The sequence below is a fragment of the Brassica rapa genome, chromosome A01 (genome assembly GCF_000309985.2).
Source record: "Brassica rapa cultivar Chiifu-401-42 chromosome A01, CAAS_Brap_v3.01, whole genome shotgun sequence".
Classification (NCBI taxonomy): Eukaryota; Viridiplantae; Streptophyta; class Magnoliopsida; order Brassicales; family Brassicaceae; genus Brassica; species Brassica rapa.
In genome coordinates, this window is record NC_024795.2 from 16,157,884 (window position 1) to 16,180,002 (window position 22,119).

Consider the following 22,119-nt stretch of genomic DNA (forward strand, 5'->3'; position numbering starts at 1 on the left):
ACAAAACGAGTTTACTTGGACCAATTTTAGGCAAACTTTCAACTCGATGAGGTACTTCAACAGATTAGGGTGAATTTGACTCAGCTTCTTCTGCCAGGTGCTAGAGACTTAGACCATGTTTATTGCGGAGTTCTTAGAATGAAGTTCTTAGCGTAATATAAGAACCGTTTCTTAACTTTAACTAAGGAAAACTAACAACCGTCTCTTAAAACTCTTATTTAAAAGCTCGTTCTTAGTTTTTCTTAGTTAAAAGTTAAGAGACGATTCTTATATTATGGTAAGAAATTCACCCTAAGAACTCCCCAATAAACATGCCCTTCGATTTGCCGAGATGCTCCAGCCAATTAAGATAAGTTTGAATTGGGTTCTTTAAAGAGGTGCTCGAAACAACTAAATTGCAACTCCGTAAGGTGCTCCAACCAATTAAGCTAAATTGGATTCAGCTTCTTCAGTGAGGTGCTTGAACCAACTAAAGTGACTTCAACTCGAGAAGGTGCTCCGACCACTCAAGTGAGTTCATCTCAGGTTATGCATGTAGATATACATATATATACATACATATTTGTATAGTTGCATCTGTGAAAGCTGTCTACATACTTCTAAAGAGGATCAAGTCATTCGTAATTTATTTTTTGGCGCTAAAAGCATTTTCACATGAAGTTTTTCTTAAGATTCATTAAATACTAGAATCACGACACTGGTCCACCTGAAGATGTCTCAGATTTATAGATGTTTGGTTTGACAACTTAGTGATCTCGTAGGGTCATTCCCAATTTATACCAAGTTTACCACATTCTAATCAACACAATAATAGCACAAGGTTCTCTCCTGGTGTTGACACATCAGACTTTTAGAGTCTTGAGAGTCTTACATGTCATTAATTGAAAAAACTTGAAGAACCAATCAACTTATTTCGTTTCTACACGTCATTTGTCTACTGTTTCGTTTTTGTTTGTGTTAACCATTTTCGATGTTTTAGGTTAGGGTTCGCAAAAAGAGAAGTGATAGAGAGTTAAATCCAAGTCCTGACCCGAGGTTCTTCTTCTTCTTCATCTGTGTATCACGAAGCTATAGCCCTAGCCCATATTCTTCTTCGTCTTTCTCCCAGGGAGGTTTCCATTAAGGTCTGGAACAAATCTCAGATGTGATCTCTCGGCTTCTATGGATGGTGCTGATTTGATTAGGGCTTTGTTGGAATTTATCTATGCTCAACGCTTCCGTATTTGCTACCACCAGGTTAATTTGGGTTCCATGGTGTTATGTCTTAATATGCTTTCAAACAACTTCTTTGTGGGCTTATATCAATCAATATATAGACTTTAGTTGAAAGTCTTTTGATATCTGTAAGAGTTTTATCTAAAGCTCTGATCTTTGTTTGATAAACTGATTATGTTGTTTCTTCTTTGTCCTTCTCTCTTCCACGGTTTAGAGTTAACTATAAGAACTTGAATTTAATTTAAAGAGTTTAGAGTTATTATGAGAGGATGCACAGAAGAAATATCTGAAGGAGCAACAGATTAAGAAACTAGAGGAGAAGAACAATAGCCAGGAAGGTAATGATGCAACCAGTGATGGTGGCGAAGAAGACGATGACTTGAGGGTCGATGAAGCTAAGGTTGATGAGAGCAGGCAAATGGACTTCGCAAAGGTTGAAAAACGTGTTCGTACATCTTGTGGTGGTAGTACATGAACTGTAAGGTATTGCCTACTCTTTTTCTACAACTATCATCACATGTTTATTTGGGTGTTTCTATTTGTTGCAGTAATGGTGTAACTTATTCCTAGTTTCATGAATCTGCGTATCAGAGAAGACACCGAGAAATACATGTTGAACCTTGATATCAATTCAGCTCATTATGACCCTGAAACTCGATCCATGCGTGAAGATCCACTTCCAGATGCGGATCCCAATGATAAATTTTATTTGGTTAGTTGTAGTTTATATTGTATGACACATTCTGATAATCTAAGATACTAACCATATTTTTGCTTACCATCTATCCAGGGAGATAACCAATACAGAAACAGTGGCCAGGCTTTAGAGTTCAAACAGATTAACATCCACTCATGGGAAGCATTTGACAAGGGACAGGACATACATATGCAAGCTGCTCCATCCCAAGCTGAGCTGCTCTACAAGAATTTCAAGGTTGCAAAGCACAATCTGAAAACTCAGACAAAAGATCATGGAGAAGTATGGGAATGCTTCTACAGAAGATGAAATTCCGATGGAGCTTTTGCTTGGACAAAGCGAAAGACAAGTTGAGTATGACCGAGCAGGGAGGATTATCAAGGGACAGGTATGGTTTATGATGGTTTACTTCACGAATTTGCTTACTATCATGTGGTTTGTCTTCATGATGGTTTACTTCCGTAACTAAATTGTGACAAAGGGAATGTGATAGAAGCTGACCATTTTGTGTGTGCTTGAGGCCAGTTATTCAGTACTTGGAGGGACATATATATGCTGGTTTGTGTTATTGCTTAGTTCCCAAGCTGGAATTGAGCAGAAGACACTGAAGTTCTGTTATGAATGTCACTGCTCTCTCATGTTAACCCATGATATCACAAAATCAGATGAGTTCTTGCCTATCTAGAGAGTATGTGGCTTTGCAACTCTTGTTGGGACACGGGGTTTTTCAGTCATCACTAAGCCTTATGGTGAGAGAACGCCTCATGTTCCAGATCCTATATTGCAGGTTAGTATGTTGTGTTCTTGTTTTAGATATGTTGCGACTCAAATGTTGATTCAGATCTATTGTGTTTCTTAGATGAGCTATCATGATGAGTCTCTGGCTATAAAACCAAGTACCACTGTCTAATATCTATGCTGCAGCTGCTTGTGACTACTTATTGATGTTCTGGTGTATTAAGAGAGATCTAATGACAAATGTATCCACCAATTTAAATGTATATGAGGCTTTAAATTGATAGCAAAAGTGCAGTAAATGCAAAACCAAGCTCTTAATCAACGAACATGCATATGGAACTCTTTATGTTTGTCATTAGATGCTACTTTGACAGTGGTCAAAAGCTGAACTTGCCTCTGTTTTTGGTTTCTCTGAGAGTTGAAAAGCATGGACATGAAAGAAAAAAAAAGTTATTGTGAAAGATAGAACAAGAAAACATGAATTAAAAAAGACAAAACTGAAAACAGAGAACATATAGGTATCACTTGTCTTTAAGAAATGTAAAGCAAAAGTAAATTCTGTCACAATGGCGTTTGGAAGAGATCCATAGCAATGTTCAAACAATCTCTAATACAAAGAAACAAATTCATATACAGTTTTTTGGTAATTTAACAAGTTCGTATAATTCCCTTCATTATTACAAAATAACAATTGGATTTAAAAAAAAACTAATATTGCAAATAAAAAAACAAATAGGATACTAACGGTAATTCCAACTCCATTCTATTTTTTATTTTAAAATGGAATATGGAGTATAAAATGTTCTAACCTAACTTCATATCTTATTCCATAATTAAATTTACTCCATTTATAGAGTAATATATTTTTGTTTGTTCATTATTTCATTATGGAGTGGAAAATGAAGTAGTGTTGGGGCATTTTTATTTCATATTCTATTTTTGACTATATTTTGGAGGAAAAAATGAAATTTTACATTAGAGATGCTCTAAGGGCATCTTCAACTTCACTCAATTTTTACTTTAAATGGAGTGAAATTGAGTATGCAATAAGAAATGCTACATCTCAACTTTATATCTCACTCCATAATGGAGGTTTGTTTGTTCATTACTCTATTATAGAGTGAGATATAGAATTGGGTTGAAACCATTCTCAATTTTAATTTATTTTCTTTTACTCCATTTTGGAGAAAAAAATAGAGTTTTACATTGGACATGTTCTAAAGCAAGAAAAAAACAAGAAGACCATGAATGACCTAAATAGTGGACGACCAAAGAGGTGACTGACTTTTGTTTTTAATAGGTGAATGTCATTGCCTTCTCTTTTTTTTTGGGTTTTAGTATTCTATGTTGTTCTAAATGTCTGATTATGTGTTTTCTTTGTGAGCAAAAATATTTGATAAAATAAAATATGACAAAATAATAATGTAAAGTAAAATTTTCTTAGTTACTGACTAATAAGAATATTACTTTGTTTAACATTATAATTTATAAGCAATATTATATTTTGGTAGAAAACATGATCTTCACAATATATTCTAACAAATAAACAATTAAGTTTTAAAATAAGAATTTTTCCTCCAAACATAATACTATACAAAAAACAAAACTATAGATTACAAAAAAAAAATCCGTCTAATTGATTATGTTAATGAAACAGCATTTAAAAATAGGTTCATAGACATAGTAACCACAAAGAAAAACATTGAATAAATACAACCTACACAAGAGGCTTGATTTGGTGAAGATCCATGATAATGCCACTCGCAACTTGATTCAAACTTGTATGGTCACTATAGTGCTTCCCACAAAACTTGAACAAACGAAGACGTGTTTCAGTCATTAATAGCGATGATTCAAAAATCAAACATGACATCTTCTATAAAAGTGAGTTTTATAAAGAAATTAAAAAAACAAATTCTCTCAAATATATCATAAAGTTTTAAAATATATAAATATGTTTAAAATTTAAATTTTGCTGAAAGCTATGATAAAACACTAACATATGTTGATATCTACTAATCACCAAAAAAATCAGATAATAGTTTAATAACTGAAACTAAAAAATAGCAAATATCAAAAAAAAAAATATTAATAAAAATTCAACATAAATTTCCTCCGCGGCGTAGTGCGGATATTTACCTAGTCTATAATAATAAAGTTGAAACTAGTCTCTCTATAATCATCCACCTCAACATATAGCATGGAGCGATTAGTGATATGTGTCACCTTAAATAAATCTTAAACGAAACAAAATGTTTCGTTCTTAAAAAACCATTATGAGCTTTTCCACTGTTTATGACTTTTGTTTGCGTTTATATCAAATTGTCCTGGCCCATTTAATTAAGGGCAGAACTTGGGTTCACCCCTAAGGAATTAACGTTGTTACACCGTCCATCGTTCTTCTTCTTCATCGCTTTACACAAAACATATGAATATAAGGGTTTGTCAAGCTTCAATCTCCAATTCTGTTCTTTCAAATCCTAATTCAATTTTACCTTCTCTAAGCTAAATCAACCACGTTCATCCATGGATTTCTGGAAAAAAGTATCAAACAAGAGGAAGAAGAAGATGGAGAAGAAGGGCTTCAAGTTAAGAAGGCTCACCAACAACCTAATTATGGAGTTAGAGAGAACTCATAATGGAGAGGTTGGGGTTGGTGCGCTGCAGCGCTGTGAACCTGGGGTCCACATGGCAGGTAGTTCCCACGGGGCTGGTTGTCACATAAAAAAATTGTAACATCCCAAGTTGTGATATGTTTGAAAAGGTTTAAGAGAATTGATTTGGCTACCTATGTCACCAAAGTTGAGTTACCTTTTCCGTCACACATCCGTTTAGATCTCCAGAGTTAAGTGTGCTTGGCCTGGAGTAGTGAAACGATGGGTGACCTAACGGGAAGTGATTCGCGATACCGTGCAAGTGATGCCAAAGTACGGGGAAAGGTCGGGTGGTGATTGCATGGTCAGTAAACAAGACTTTCGGACCTTGGAAAATTAACGGACCGACCATTGGATGGGATGGGGCCCACGGGCCGAGAGAGCAGACGTGGGTGGCCCATTATCCGTGGACGGTCGGGGCGTTACAAATGGTATCAGAGTTGGTTAGCCATCTCAGTTCTGACCTGAGAGGCGTCCTGAGACCTGTCATGGGGCGCAACGAGGACGTTGCGTTCTTTGAGAGGGGGTGAATTGTAACATCCCAAGTTGTGATATGTTGGAAAAGGTTTAAGAGAATTGATTTGGCTACCTGTGTCACCAAAGTTGAGTTATCTTTTCCGACACACATCCGTTTAGAACTCTAGAGTTAAGTGTGCTTGGCCTCGAGTAGTGAAAAGATGGGTGACCTATCGGGAAGTGATTCGCGATACCGTGCAAGTGAGGCCAAAGCACGGGGAAAGGTCGGGTGGTGATTGCAGGGTCAGTAAACAAGACTTTAGGACCTTGGAAAATTAACGGACCGACCGTTGGATGGAATGGGGCCCACGGGCCGAGTGAGCAGACGTGGGTGGCCCATTAGCCGTGGACGGTCGAATTGAACGTTTGATTAAATCTACAAACTAAGTGGATCTAAGAAGAAGTGCCCAAGGAGAAGAACATGGAGATCGAGTAGCAGAGAACAAGCTACAAAGAAGTGAGAAGAAGAAGAGACTTGGGCCACAAGAAACAAAAAAGTGAAGAAGAAAAGTGAGTGTGAGAACAAAAACAGAGTGAGTCAGTAACCAAGAACAAAGAGAGTAACAGAGAACAAGCTACAAAGAAGTGAGAAGAAGAAGAGACTTGAGCCACGAGAAACATAAAAGTGAAGAAGAAGTGTGAATGTGAGAACAAAAACAGAGAGTAAGTGAGTGAACAAGAGAAACAAAGATGATGGAGAGGCTGGGCTGGCCGAGAGTATTTGAGTTGAGTGGAGAGGTCTTTGTTGTCTCTTCATAATTTTGTGAGAGGTCATCCTGATCTCTTGAAGAAGAAGCAGACGGAGACTTGCATTGCAAGGTTTAAGAAAATAAGAATAACAGCCAGAGCTATAAAACCCAAGTAGAGGAACGCTTGCAACATTTACAAATCTGAATCACGCTATGGGTATATATGTTCTGCAAGCTTTATTTCTATCAATTGGTCACTAAAATATTGGTCCCAAAGAGAAGAGAAAGATTAACAGAAATCAGAGTGATATGTTAGTTTATCTCTAAGTGGATTCAATACAACGCTTGCAACGTTGGGTGATTCATGCACCACAACGTTGGGTGATTTACATTCTATTATACCATGTTCAACTTTTCTTGTTGAAATCCTATGTTCTTACTTTTAATATCTCACTCTCTCATGTTTTTTTTTCTTTCGAAACTCAAACATGTTTGTTCCAACAAACCAGCCAATGTTCCAACATCAACCTCTAGTGTTAATCTATATATTATTTTGTTTAGTTTGTTTTTGTTTGGAGATACAAGAATACAACAGTCTATGAAGTGTTGAGCATTGTGTGTGCTTTGTTAAACGTTCAGCAAAGACGTTGAAGCTGGATATGACCTTGATTTTTTAAAAGATAATAATAAGTGTAAAAGTAAGAATACGCTAGAAGCACCAAAAGTAAAAACGAAAAAAGCATAATGTTTGCTTTCACATTTAGAAAATAGAGTTTTACGATGATTCACTCTTGTCAAATCCCTACAAAATATGAAACACAAAATAACTAAAAATACATATAACTCAAATATAAATAGTATAGAGAATGAATTATTAACCTGGAGTAGTTGTGAAAAAGAAGGTTCATGGTATAAGGTCGAACTAGTGGCAGCAACAGATAAATCGGTATCAGGAGGAAGACTTGAGTCCTGAAATATATATATTGATTAAGTCCCAAAATTTGATGAAGATTAGACAAAAAAAAAATCAAATACCTGAAAAGACAACTTATTTTTTGTTGTACCGTTATTGGATGATTTTGATATACCACGAGTTTTCGTTTCAAGCACACTCAAATATCGACCATGGCGTCCTACTTTTTGATTCTTTGGTCGTCCAGGAGGATTTTTTCTTTTTATTCCTCGTGCTTTTAGAACTTCTTCTTCTTCTTCTTCCACAAGTTGAAAATTTGAAGTAGGGATCATCCATTTATTAGCTTTCACATGTTCTTTTTTCTTTTCCTTCAATTTGTCAAGCAAATGAAAGGCAGCTTCATCTGCATACAACGTCAGTTCTATATGTTCAGCGGCAACATATGCTATCTCCCGGAAAGTACGACATATATGACTGTATCGCTTTCCGATTGATTGCTTCACTGAATCATTAGGTGTCGCTGAATGATAAAAGGATATGCTTCGTGCTTTAGCCTCTTTACTCCATCGATTCAAAATGTAGGTAGGTGGAATTCTTCTCACATCCTTCTTGGCCAACACTTTTAACGCATGACGACATAAGATTCCAGCAAAAGAAAAATTCATACAACTACAATGTATCGTTTTGTTTGCAGCAACATAGTTAACCAAATGATTTCTCCCAACACCACGAAAAGATACATTGTATTCAGCACTTCCCATCTCAGACTTATTGACCCTTTTGGCAACATAATCACCAATAGCTATGTATTCCTTCTGGAATAAGGTAAAGACTTCATGTGTATACACATCCACTGCATGTTGTAACATTTCTACAGGAGCCGATAAGACCTGTGAGGTATACATCATGCCAAAGTCAGCAGTTAATTCTTTAAATCGCCGATCATCCAACACTGTCTCATAGTGTTCAAAGAAGCGCAACAAGTTATAACCGCGCTTCAAGTATTTTTTTTCAAAATATTGTTCATACTTTCACTACGTTGTGTGCTCATCATATCGACTATAAAAGTTTGGCGACCATATACCTTTGCCCATTTTTCTCTCAACTCAAACAAATTCTTCAACCATTTATTCTTTGCCATGCTTTTCAAGCATTTCACTCCATGCCGATAACCACTCTACTTCATTCTCATGGTCGTATACACATTTTCCAAAGTCTGTGGAAAACTGATCTGGTCCATGAAATACACGACTCAACCTCTTTGCAGCATTTTGGTAAATATGCCAAACACATAACTTATGTTTTGTTTCAGGGAACACTTTTTCTATTGAATTGGCCATTGCTGCACATTGGTCTGTAAAAATTGTTTGCGGTTGTTTTCCAGACATTGCTCCAAGAAAAGTCAGAAAAAGCCACTCAAAAGACTCTGTGGTTTCATCATATAAGAGCGCAACACCAAACACGATAGATTGCTTATGATGATTGACGCCAACAAATGGAGCAAACGGTTTTTCATATTCGTTGGTCTTGTAAATTGTATCAAAGCAAACAACATCTCCAAAGAGATTGTAATCACTAATTGACTGATCATATGCCCAGAAGATATTAGTGATCATATCGTCCTCATCAAGTTGCATTGAGTAAAAAAGAGATGCATTATCCTCTTTCTTTTTCTGAAAGTACTCCAAAACAGCTCCAGCATCTTCCTTTTCCATTGCTGCCATCCGCTTACGGTATATCTAGTTTTCCAGGTCTTTATCCATGAAACCTAGATTTGCTCTGCCCCCAACTTCTCTGCTCATCATTTCAACGGTTGCTTTTGCTGAAATTCCTGACATATCAGCATCATCAGCATGTTGGTTTTGAGAGATAGAGATTGCTCGGTTACTCTTAAGCAAATGCTTCATATATGTCCTCACTAAATCATGGTTGTGATTCGGCTCAAAAGTCACAATCTTATATCTTCCGTTACTCTGAAGATAACAAGACATGCGAGCTTTACAACCACACCTTGTGGTTGGACGATATGATTTCTTGACTTTAGGTTCTTGTCTAAGCCCCTCTTTTGAGCATACATAAACCATCCTTACTAGCTTATTGTTTTTTCTCGCAGTTTGCTGTCTCCTTACATCGAAACCATGACTGCCTCCATACTTTCTATAAGCTTTATATGCAGACTCTCAGAACTAAAATCCATTCCAATATAGAGTTCATATTTTTCTGATTCTCATTGTTTGCCTCTAAAGCATCAACATCTTCAATTTGAAGATAATCTTCATTGTTTCTTATGTCCTCTTCTTCACCAAAATCACCAATTGAAGCATCGTCATTGCTGACTGAAGCACTGTCATCACTGAGTATATCATCTTTTTCCTCAACTAAGAACTCATCTGAATTCTGACTTAACAAACTGGTTTCATCTGAGACTTGCATACGAGATTCATCCTGACTAGCGGGAACAGTTTCTTGACCATTTAAATGACTACTTCCCATTGCAACTATATAGAAAAATACAAACAATAGTTAAAAATTATTTTAGATAACATATAACCATGAGGAGTAAAACAAAAAAGCTCATACATCACGACTTGGCTTTATTTTTTCCTGAAATTGTGGAAATGATGAAAAATAATTTTAGATGTCCCCCATTACAAGCTAAGCAATAGAATGTCCCAATAATAACTTTGATTCATTCACTGGAACCCTACTAACGTGTATGACTTCATCAAAATTCTTTTCTTTCTATAATTATTACTTATTGTAGAATAACTGCGACTTCAATGGTGTGGCAATAATCATTAGTTATTGATTTTTTTGTCACCATTAAAATAAAGCAACAAAAGCATAGAATAACCTAATTGACTCAATCTCCCTATTGCTTGTTCATATATAAACGTGATAATCAGAATATCTAAAAGAAAATCAGAACCTTGGAAGATTTGCTAAGGATGTGTGTTTTACACTGGTCAGGTACATGGGAACAATACCTACCTTCGGTAGAGTTCTCTTATAACAACAGTTACCATGCAAGTATTGGAATGTCCCCATATGAGGTATTATATGGACGACCTTGCCGCACACCACTGTGTTGTGCTGAAGTTGGAGAAATACATATGTTAGGACCAGATGTAGTAGATGAAACAACAGAAAAAATAAAGATTGTCCGGGATAATATGAAGAAAGCTCAAGACAGGCAGAAGAAGTATGCCGATAAGAATAGACGTGAAGTAATATTTCAAGTTGGTGATTGGGTATATTTGAAGGTGGCCGCACAGAAAGGGAGAGATAGATTCGGAAAAGTGGGAAAGTTAGCCACTCGATATATAGGACCATACCGAGTGATGCAACGGGTTGGAGAAGTAGTCTATCAATTAGAGTTACCATCAGATATGGCACTTCACCCAGTTTTTCATGTCTCAATGTTAAGAAGGCATATACGAGATCCTACCAAAGTAGAGCCGCAACGAGTTGCAAAACCTTCGTTCCAACCTCACTTACATATAATTTGGGTGGTCAACCATTAGATCTATCTTTAGGGAACTTGTTATTGAGTCAACCATTAGTATAATGTAGGTGGTCATTACTTTGGTGTTTAATACATATAACTAGATCTTGAACCGCGCAATCTCGCGGATTTTTGTTTTCATTTATTTTTATATAAATATTTTGTTTTCAATTCTAAATTGGTATATATTATAATATATGTGTCAATCAATTTTTAAAACATAATAAGTTTACTGTATATTTTTTTCATTGAATAGATTGTTTCAAACTTTCACATGTATTTGTATCTTCTTCTATATATAAATTTTTGGATTATTATTTCATTATTAAAATCATAACTATATATATAAAGATTGGTAAAATATTATTTCATTGTGATATTCAAAGATATTGTAACATTTCACAAATTCATAAAGTTTTTTAAAAATTAAACTTTTCGCTTCATAGATTTATATAATCGAGTAAATAATTAAATATTTAGTTTTTGTTTAATTTTTAAAAATAAACTATATAGTTTAAAATTTGTTTTCATTGGTTTAAGGTAGTAAAGATTAATCATTGTTAGATAATATAATTTTTTTTATTTAAAAGAAAAAATCTTTCTAATTTTAAAAGTTAACATCGACAAATATTTAAATATTTAGCATATAGATGTAAAGTATTACAATATTAAATTATATATATTTAATTTATACGATCTATAAATTCAATGAATCATTTATTGTTTAAATCCAATTATTTATAGCCCAATACAAAAATTTTATAGGCCCAAAATTTAAATGATATGATTATATATTAAATGTAACATGACTTTCTAGGAATAGGTCCATTTTTAAAAAAAAAATCACACATGAATCAATGTTGTGACTTCTGTTTTAATATATAAGATACATATAATTTAGGCAACTCGTTAAGTGGTCACCATTAGTATAATACATATAATACATATAATTTAGGCAACTCGTTAAGTGGTCAACCATTAGTATCTATAATTATAAAGAACACTTTTCTCTCATTCTCCTTTTGCCATGTCAAAAAATAGAAGAAGGAAGAGTCAACACGTGTCCTGGTCTTAAACGAGTTCTTGTTGTGTTTGAGTGGGGGACAAAGCCCAATCTCAGCACAAACTTTAAACATTTAGGAACCCACTAACACCTTCTCCCTCTTCTAGCATCGTTTTCTTCTCTGTGCCTTATCTTTCACGATTGGTTGCCTAACCTATGTATAACGCTTTTGTTCCTCATTGAATCCACTTCATAGTGTATCTCCATAACCTACTTCCGTTCAACTCTGCCACTAAGTCGACTTTAATGGCCCTTTTCTCAACTCTTTCTCAAATCCCTAATACTTGAGACTATAAATAGAGATGGAGACCTCACCAAATCTCACAGCTTCACGAGGTCAATCATATTTCTGCCTTACAAACACAGTCTGTCATTGTCTTTTTCATTGGCTCAATCGGTTCATGGTTTCCCCGCCATGATGAAATCAAGAGTTTGGCTTGAGAAGAAGAGAAATCCTAATCGGTCGTCGTCTTTTTCATTGTCTCAATAGGTTCATGATTTTTCCGATATGATTAGTAAGGAATATCGTCGGGCAGCTGCTTCCACGGAGGACATATTTTACTCCTCAACCGTGTAAGCAGAACCGTCTATGTTTTCTCCGGTCGGCTTCTTCCATAATTTAGGTGGTCAACCATTAGATCTATCTTTAGGCAACTCGTTATTGAGTCAACCATTAGTATAATTTAGGTGGTCATTACTTTGGTGTTTAATGTAGATTTACATATTTAATATACATATACAAATTGTCAGATTAGTCTTTGTTAAAACATTAATTTTGAATATGTTTTTTAGGTAACATTGTTTTCTACTAAAATAATTTTAGCAAAGTAAACTTACTTTTATCAATGAAGATCAAGACCAATTCAAATGGTGAGAGTAAGATATTTACTCAAAAAAATCAGTAAGTAAATTCCTCACATTCATGATCATAAGAATCATAATGGTTTCTAAACAAACTAAATATATATATTCCATAACTCATTTCCTTTGAGTGTGTTGGCATTTTCTTTTTGATCATGATGTTTTAATTTTTTTTTTGACCAAAAAAAAAAAGACACAAACTGAAATGTCAACTTTTTTTCTCTAGAGTTACTTTGCTTTGGATTTTTTTTCTCTAGAATTGCTATACCATATCGATCTCTAACTTTTTACTGGGTAAAGACACAAACTGAAATGTCAACTTTTAATTTTATTTAGTAAACAACTGAGGAAAAGGACATTTATTTTCATCAATCTGCTTCCTCACTATATTTCACTTTGTCGTCGTGTAAGACTAATCAACCAAATTCAAACGAAACAAAATTAATAGAAAATAAATCAACCTGATTTCTTTGTATTTAGTTCAGAAAAAGAGCTCACATGGACAATCCACTTAAATCATATCCTAACATGTTTGACGTAGCTAAATTGACTAATATTTTTTTCTAAGCCCGAAAATGGAAAATATCCAACTACAACAATGAAAAAATTTACTGGCGTAATCAAATACTTTCTGCAGTCATATCATCAAATTAACCAGCCTTCCTCCTTTAATCAGCTTCTCCCAATATTTGTGGGTGCGTCCAAGCTAACTAGCAACGTTCGAGTCAATGGCTGTATGGAATCAGAGCCAACACACCAAGAGCCAACACACCAGGAGTGGGTTATGTAGTGGAATTTTTTTACTAATTTGAGTAGGGGTAGATGAGTTCATAATATTGCAGTATATATTATTTATTTAACCAGCTAACGTTTGTTCAGCAAAAGCTATTCTTAATTGGATCATAACCACAAACACATATGACATTCTATCAACACTGGGGAATAAGTTGAAATATGCTTTTATTGATTGAAGTTTGAAAAATGGAAGATTTAAACCAAAAAGCTTGAGAGAAAGGGTCTTCCTTATCCAACTTGAGCAGCTACGTTTGCGTGCCTTCTTGAGTGCATAAGCTATATAGCCTCTAAATATATCTGGCATTTTGACTGTCAATCTCCAGATCGTTCAGCTTCTCCTCATGTAAAAATCATACCCCTTTGCCAAGCTTTTTCGGTTCAAGAAAATAAAACATCGACCCAACATCTTGAACCGAACTTATTGACTACTTACGGAAGAAAAAAGCTTACATTTTTTAAAGCTTCAAGCTTTTTTTGTATAGCTTCATACTCACCTTGCTTTGGGTACATATTTTTCTGAGAGAGGTCTTGATCAGTATTGGTAACAGTAGTTGCAAACGGATGAAGCATAATCGGTCTGTCTATATCAGGATCAACATCATGTTGTATTGAGTCCCCTCCCATCATAATACACCTTGGCAATCATAATAACATAACAACTTTCGTTTATTTGCTATGGTGTAAAGGCTTGCCTTGTCTGCAAGAACCAAATCAAATTTAACTCCACATATATGATTGATAAACATTATCACAGAAAAAAGATCAAAGAAGGAAGCAGAAACCTCAAATAAGATTTCAATGACACGTTTGATATGAGCACCAACATGACCTTTTCTTGTGCTGTTGATAAACTAAAGCTGCTCGTTGGAGAACTTGACAAAGTGCAGGCGCCCGTTACACAAACCAACCCCGATCACCACAACCCCCAAGTGATGTCCTCCCTCCTATGCCACCAAGTTATTTCCTTCTGCAGCCATTAATGGCTGAAGCTGCGGCTATGGATATTTTCTTCAGATCTTCAACGGTGGTGTTGCTCTTCTGTGTATTACTGATCACCCTTCTGCTTTGTTTCTCTCCCGCAGTCACTAATATGCTTCATATTATGGAAGAAGCCGACCGGAGAAAGCATAGATGGTTCTGCTTACACGGTGGAGGAGTGAAATATGTCCTCCGTGTAAGCATCTGCCCGGCGATATTCCTTACTAATCATATCGGAGAAATCATGAACCTATTGAGACAATGAAAAAGACAACGACCGATTAGGATTTATTTTCTTCTCAAGCCAAACTCTTGATTTCATCATGGCGTGGAAACCATGAACCGATTGAGCCAATGAAAAAGACAATGACAGACTATGTTTGTAAGGCAGAAATATGATTGACCTCGTGAAGCTGTGAGATTTGGTGAGGTCTCCATCTCTATTTATAGTCTCAAGAATAAGGGATTTGAGATAAGGTTGAGAAAAGGGTCATTAAAGTTGACTTAGTGGCAGAGTTGAAAGGAAGGAGGTAATGGAGAGATGCTATGAAGTGGATTCAATGAAGAACAAAAGCGTTATACATAGGTTAGGCAACCGATCGTGAAAGATAAGGCACCGAGAAGAAAACGATGCTAGAAGAGGGAGAAGGTGTTAGTGGGTTCCTAAATGTTTAAAGTTTGGGCTGAGATTGGGCTTTGTCCCCCACTCAAACACAACAAAAACTCGTGTAAGACCGGGACACGTATTGACTCTTCCTTCTTTTATGTTTTGACGTGGCAAAAGGAGAAGGAGAGAAAAGTGTTCTTTATAATAACTAGATTCGTTGTCCGCGCTACGCACGGAAAATGGGTTTAAATAATTTGATTTGAAAAGCTTTTAGGTTGTCTAGAGTATAGTAGATCTGTTTGGAAAATAAAATTTGGTATAAACCATGTTTAAAATCAGAAGAAAGTCATTATCGTTATTAAGAGGAGATGTAAAAGTTTTAAAACAAAGAAGCGGAAATCATAAATAAGATGGTGAAACTTTTTGAAGAAAATGGTGTAGATGTGTTGTTGTTTCCTGAGTTGGAGAGCCTGGAATTAAGTAAGCAGTGAACATAAATTAGTAAAATATATTACTTTCATCCCATATAATTACTATCACAAATATGTGTTTACAATAGAAATTAGTTTATTAAACCTTCAGTTTCATTGCATGTTTGCTATTAAATTTTGGCATTTATGTTTCATTTATCTGGGCCATTTTTGAAATATATTTTAATTATATTCATCTTTTAGGTTTTGTGATATTAAATTTTTTCATATTTATATTTTTATTTTTATTTTTTGCAGAATCCGCTAATAGAAACTAAATAATGGTTTGATTGGATTGGATATTCCAATTCCTTGACAAAAAAAAAAACTTAAACTCCACAAAAAAAACAAAAAAAAAATTACTCGATCCTTGATATTTTTTTCCCTGAAAAAAAGAGGCAAGAGATTATATATTTACCTGCAGTTTCTATGGGTCGATCGTTGGGTGGGTTATCCATTCCGTTGAAACAGCATTCCTTTCAACCAACCTATTATCAGTTAGGTATATGCCTTTCACATTTTGATTCAAGAAGGAAAAGCCATAGAAAAAATAAAAAGAGATTTGTACGTAAATGGACCAAACACCGATAAAAATCAAGTCTTCAAGTTTATTAAAAAATGAACAGTGGAATGAAATAACATAATCTTGCCCACTAAAACAGAGCAAAATATGATAAGCTTTCATCAAAATTTTTACACTCTAGTGAAACATATAATGAGTAATGGATGACCAAAACAGAAAAAGCTTAAGGCTTCATATTATAAAAACAAAGCAAACTTGAATAAAAAATGGGATCAAAGGCACATATAAACAGACCAGAATATAATAAAATTCAATCAAAAGAAATACACTATGGCCAAACCAATCTACACAATACTAACTAAAATGAGCGTGGCCAAATAATAGTGTGACAATACCTTTTCAAAGTGGGTGAGAATTGGAGTCTGGCCAACCAGAATTGTTGGAATGTGAGAGGCGTTGAAGATTAGCTAGGGTGAGTGGGTTTTTTGCTTCTAAGCAAAAGAATATTTGATACACATAAATCTGGCAAATTTCCTAAAGTTACCCGTGAATGAATCAAGTTTCCTAAAGTTCTTAAACGTGTTTATTTGATTTCCTAAATGTCAGATTGGTGTTTATTTGGCAAATTTCCTAAAGTTCTTTGGTTGGTTTGTTATGTTGGTTATGGCAGTTTGAGGGCACAAATGACTTCAACAATACGGCTGTTACACAGATTGTTTACCGTAGTCTATCCAACAGCATTGCTGCTCTAAATCAAGAACCCGCTACAAAGCAAAATTTTGCGTCAAAGACCTGTAAGCTTTCATTGCTTTGGAAACAAAGTCTTAAATAGAAAACAGACAATGCATTGTCTTTAAAAAACCCCAAAAGTACTTAAACTGCAGCAAATTTAAACAAAAAAAACCAATCCTTGAACTGGAAAGCAAACACTCAAACACCAATGAACCCAAGCTCCAATTCTCACATCTTGGGCGTTTAGCTGTCTCTGGATCAGCCCTGGTACACGTCCTCTTGCTCTCCTCATCCAGAGAATCTCCACGGCTTTTGGGATGTTCACAGACGTCGCTTCCAGACTGCATTGCTTCCTCGGAGGTTGCAGCAATGGCATTTCCAACTCAGGCTTCCATGGGTGGTGGTGTGTCTAGAGGGAGGATCTTGGTGACAGTTATGGCTCGGGTATTGCCTGAGAAGTTGTGGTATGTAACTTTCACACAGAACTTATGTGTCTGTCCGATGGTGCTGATTAGAGCTTCCGGGACAGGCACCACATGGTCAGATCCTTCGCTTTTATTAGCCTTACGTACAAGTATAATAATGTCAGTTCAAATGACTTGAGTGAATATCAACAAAAAAAGAGAAAAAAATCATTTGAGATTACAAACTGATGCTCAGTTACCTCAAAGTAGCTGTTAACCAACTCGGATGCATGCCTCCCAGTCAACTCAGCCCAGCATCTCCAAGGAGGACAAAAAAAGCTTGTTCGCTCTTGTCATAAACCGAAATCTTTGCACAGTACCTGTTGTGTAAGAATCAGAAAATAACGTCACGAATGTAATAACCAAAAACTAATACCAGTGAAAGCGTAATTCAATATTAGGGAGAGAAAACATACTGTGGAACGCCAGCTGTGTTAACCTTCCCACATCTTTTGTTTGTACAAATCAACGAAGATGGGCCCTTGGTAGCCTTAGAATGGCACTCACTGCATGCAATATAGTACCAAGAAGAGCCATGCACAACATCATCAATCGTAGCCGTGCACTCAAAAAAGGCATCCTGCGACAGTTTATAATCATGTGATTAAAGTATATTAGCGTTTCAAAATGAGAAAGTAATATAGCTTTACGTTTACCTTTGCAGATTCTTGAGTCATGTATGAGAATATATCTGCTATAGTCAGTGTCTCACGCTTAGTGATGACGTCTGCTCTAACCTGATTAGCAATCTCTGGGTTGGAGCTCAGCCTGAAACAAAACATAAAGCAGTGTTTCAGTCATTCACTCATATAAGTGTAAGTGTACGCTTCAGATGAACTGTATAGAATAGATGCTGAAGACGGGGATACATACCAGGAGAAATAATCCCTGGTTGGTTGGACATCATAGTCCATGAAAACCCGTGTGGAAGACATAGAGGTCAGGGCAAGAGTACCTGTTCAATAATCTCATCGCCATTAAAAAGGATTGTGTGAAACTTAGCAACTAATGATAAAGAAGAAAAACGTTTTACGAATGGTAAATAAGCTAGTATCACGTGAGGGAACAACCACAAAACAGTCGAAAACGTGTCACAATTGTCAGTGAAAACGTGAGTCTAAAGAGATAAGTGAGTGAGTGAAATTAGCAACCAATGACAGAGAAGAAAATGTTCTAGAATTGTTAATAAGTTGCTGATCACTTAAGAGACATGTCACAATTATCACTCAAAACATGAGCCTAAAAAGCGAAATAATTACCTCCGAGACGTTTGGTGTTAACAGTTGTGACCAAAAGCACTGTGGGAATGCTTTTACAGGAGTTGAATTTCTTGCAGAAGTCTGTTGCAGCATGGTCCCAAAGGTAGAGCTTCATCACAGGTCCACTGCAAAAATAAACTCATAGGGATTTAAGAACTACCGAGAGATGATTACTTGAAATAAAGAACACACTTACTCATGTGACTGCACATGAATCATAATGTGTCGAGCGGTAGCGATCTTCACATCGTCAAGGCTGGGACGCGCAAGAAGAGTCTGTCCATCGACCAGCTTCATGTGACCAACAACATCTATAACATTTTCATGAAAAGAGTAAGTTAGATGACTAATAAAACTATAGAAACCAAATATTTCAACTACTTATTTAACCCTAAAATTCTAGATTTCTTTACCTAAACAGGAGGATAGACTAACAAACTACATACAAAGCAATGAAACTGAGAGATGATTTGTAAAAGAGAAAAAGACTAGGATAGCACCAAACCAAGTTTTTGTTCCCAAAGTAGCACTCAAGGCTCAAAGTCACAAAAATAGGTTTCATTAAAGAGGTAAAAATAGGTTTCATTTTTGTTCCCAATATACACTTATACCCCTTGGGTTAATTAATCCAAACCTTAGGGTTTAGAGTTAAGGGGTGGGGTTTTGGAATTAGGGTTTAAAATTTTATAAAAAATAAATACTAAAATAAAAAATAAAAATTTATAAAACAGTTTCAAAAATTATTTTTAAACTATAAAAAGAAAATTTGAAAAAAAAAATAAAAAAAAAATTCAAACTTTTTTTTTTAAAAAAAATTATAAAAATTTCGAATCTGAAAACATATAATCTGAAACTATAAAAAAAATTTATTTTTTTATTTTTTTATTTTTTTATTTTTTTTTTTATTTTTTTATTTATTTTTGTTTGTTTATTTAATTTAAACCAAGGATATTAGAGACATTTTACCCTTTAATGAATGTCATTTTTGTGACTTTCTCCTTCTAGTGCTCTTTTTGTGACATAAACTTCAAAAGGTGCTATTATTGACAATTGCCCTTTGTAAAACCACTATGCTTACCGTAGAGGTCACCTTTGAGATCACAGTTGATTTAAAATCTTCGTATGAATGAAACCTGAAACGGTCTCCATCAAAAGAGATGGGAATCTCGTGAAGAACCGACATTTCAGAGTTCCATGTGAAAGACACGGTTGCGACATGATCAGCAACCCGATACACCGGTTTATTTTTCAATCCGTAGAAGTTGATGAGTTTGTAAACTGATCCACGTTTCATATCATGCAAATACTTCTTAATTCGTCTCGGTGGGATGAATCCTTGAATAACAGTTCCCTGATGTCGAAAAAAAAATTACAAACCATGAAATGAGAATCAGAATGAAACCTCAGAAAAGAATGAAACCTGAAGTAAAACAGATACAAAACTAACAGTTCCCTGATGTCGGAAAAAAATTACAAACCATGAAATGAGAATCAGAATGAAACCTCTGAAAAGAATGAAACCTGAAGTAAAACAGATACAAAACAAAAGTAAAACAGATACAAAACAAACACTACTTTAACTAATTAACCAAGCCTATAAGAAAACGTCTAAAATAATCATCAAAACGCTAGCTTAAAATCCCCAGAAACAAAGATCTGACAAACTGGAAACTATTTTTGGAAAAATCGACGCACCTGTTCGTCAATGAGGAGCATTTCGAGGCCAATCAGTGTTTTCTTCACCGGGTTTGGAGCCTCCCAGAAATAGATTAGCCGGAAGCGTAGCTGAGACTCATGTGGACCCAGAGAGACATCCTTGAAGAACATGACTTCTTCATCGGAGTCGGAGGAGGCAGGAGACTTCCCATTTCGTTTCATCGCCATGGATCGAGATTTGAGTGATTCTAGGGTTTTGGAGAATACGAAATAAAGAAGATCAGTATATAAAGAAGGAGGAGGAGGATGAAAGGGGGAGGTGAAACGAAATCATTAAGAAGGTATTGATTGTGTAGAAGTGGCTCGATTATATCTCGGCTTCTCTGCTCTTCGATCCGAGACGACGAAGAGGTAGAGTCGATGAGAATCTCGTTTCACCGACGGATTCTTCAAGTTTTCATCAAAACGACACAAAACAACACAGAACTCGGGGAAGCCCAGAACACTATGGTTAAGCCCACAACACTTCGATGAAGCCCACAACACTTCCCACAAACCCACACCGCGAGCCCGGGATGACGTGTCAAAAGCGACGTTTCTGATTGGCCGGAATTAACAGTCCGACGTGGACATGCTAGAATCTCTCCATATCTTGCTTTTAGTATTGTAGATATAGATTGAAATTCGAAACTGAAACGCGATACTACATGTATTCGTTTATATATATATAGCGACTAACTCTAATAAAACTAAAATAAAATTTAATAGCCGGATAATAAAATACGGCCAGTAAATTGTGGGAACCGAAATTCACACTGTCGATTTTCGTTTAAATAAGGAAACTAGGAAAACCCTAATTTCCCAGAGGACCCGGATATCTGCTAATTACCACACGTCAAGCAATCAGAACACGAGAATAACAACGATAAAGTATAAGAAATCGAAAAAAAGAGCAAAGAAGGTCTTATTCCGAATTTGCGTATGAGCGTTTACAACAAGGTATAAGCCTGGGCTCGAGAGCTGTCGGCGAGATTCCTAGTTCTAGTAACCCTAAGACGGCTAAACCTAATTGAGTCGCAGCTCGAAATAACAAAAACGGAAAATTGCCTAAATTGCTTTAAGTGCTAAGTTTGCTCTGAAAAAGTTCTCTCCTCTTGCTCCTCACCTAGGACTCCTTATATACTAGCTCCAAGGTCGGTTTGCGCTTTTACTCTTCTGCCCTTAAGCCGTCATAGCACAAAAATGGAGATATTCCATTTTTCCCGATCTTCACAATTATCTTCAAAACTTCTGTATTTATCCGCGGAAACTTGACATTTATCCTTCCTTGTGGGCCAAGCGTGAACCATGCTGTGGTTTACGGGCTTTTGGTTAGAAAAATCGTAGGATGGGCCTCGAGTCGTGTTTTAGGTCCCTTTGGGCCGTCTTCCGACTCGACACGTTTACTACGAATTTTCTGCGGTTTCTAATCCGCGAAGTTTGATCGATGAATTAGAATAGCGGGAAACATGGACTGAGCTTGCTACGGTCTTCGGGAGATAGCATTCGAAGGTTTGACGAGAATGCAAGGATTGGTGTCGTATCGATGTTCGGAAAGGTTCAATCGCTACACAGCGACCAAACTTTGGCTCGAGCCCGGTCGCTTCGTAGCGACCGAGCGGGACGAGCGCTCGGTCGCTACGTAGCGACCGAGCTTTGGCTTGAGCTCGGTCGCTACGTAGCGACCGAGCTTGGCTGAGCTCAGTCACTACGTAGCGACCGAGCTTTGGCTCGAGCTCGGTCGC

General features: G+C 36.0%; 1 protein-coding gene and 1 long non-coding RNA gene across 2 annotated transcripts; one reads left to right on the forward strand and one right to left on the reverse strand.

The window, feature by feature from the left end:
* Window positions 1-11,424: 11,424 nt before the first annotated feature.
* On the reverse strand, window positions 11,425-19,308 carry LOC103847673. The gene is made up of 7 exons (XM_033289451.1): window positions 18,876-19,308; window positions 18,680-18,804; window positions 18,294-18,375; window positions 18,077-18,188; window positions 17,621-18,000; window positions 14,429-17,519; window positions 11,425-14,343 (listed from the first exon to the last, which is right to left on the reverse strand). Exons 1-5 carry the CDS (start codon window positions 18,974-18,976, stop codon window positions 17,818-17,820), a joined length of 603 nt encoding a protein of 200 aa, XP_033145342.1. The 5' UTR covers window positions 18,977-19,308; the 3' UTR covers window positions 11,425-14,343; window positions 14,429-17,519; window positions 17,621-17,817.
* On the forward strand, window positions 13,813-21,266 carry LOC117133414. The gene is made up of 3 exons (XR_004457202.1): window positions 13,813-13,823; window positions 18,525-18,535; window positions 20,677-21,266. It is a non-coding gene; the product is annotated as an uncharacterized LOC117133414 (long non-coding RNA).
* The last annotated feature ends 853 nt before the right edge of the window (window positions 21,267-22,119 follow it).

What these genes read in the sequence shown, in the direction of transcription:
- LOC103847673 (XM_033289451.1), bottom strand. Translation starts at nt 18,976, where the DNA reads ATGAAGCTGGTCGATGGACAGACTCTTCTTGCGCGTCCCAGCCTTGAC. An exon ending in ATTCATGTGCAGTCACATGA is followed by an intron (nt 18,805 to 18,875) that starts GTAAGTGTGTTC and finishes TTATTTTTGCAG; the next exon opens with TGGACCTGTGATGAAGCTCT. An exon ending in TAACACCAAACGTCTCGGAG is followed by an intron (nt 18,376 to 18,679) that starts GTAATTATTTCG and finishes ATTATTGAACAG; the next exon opens with GTACTCTTGCCCTGACCTCT.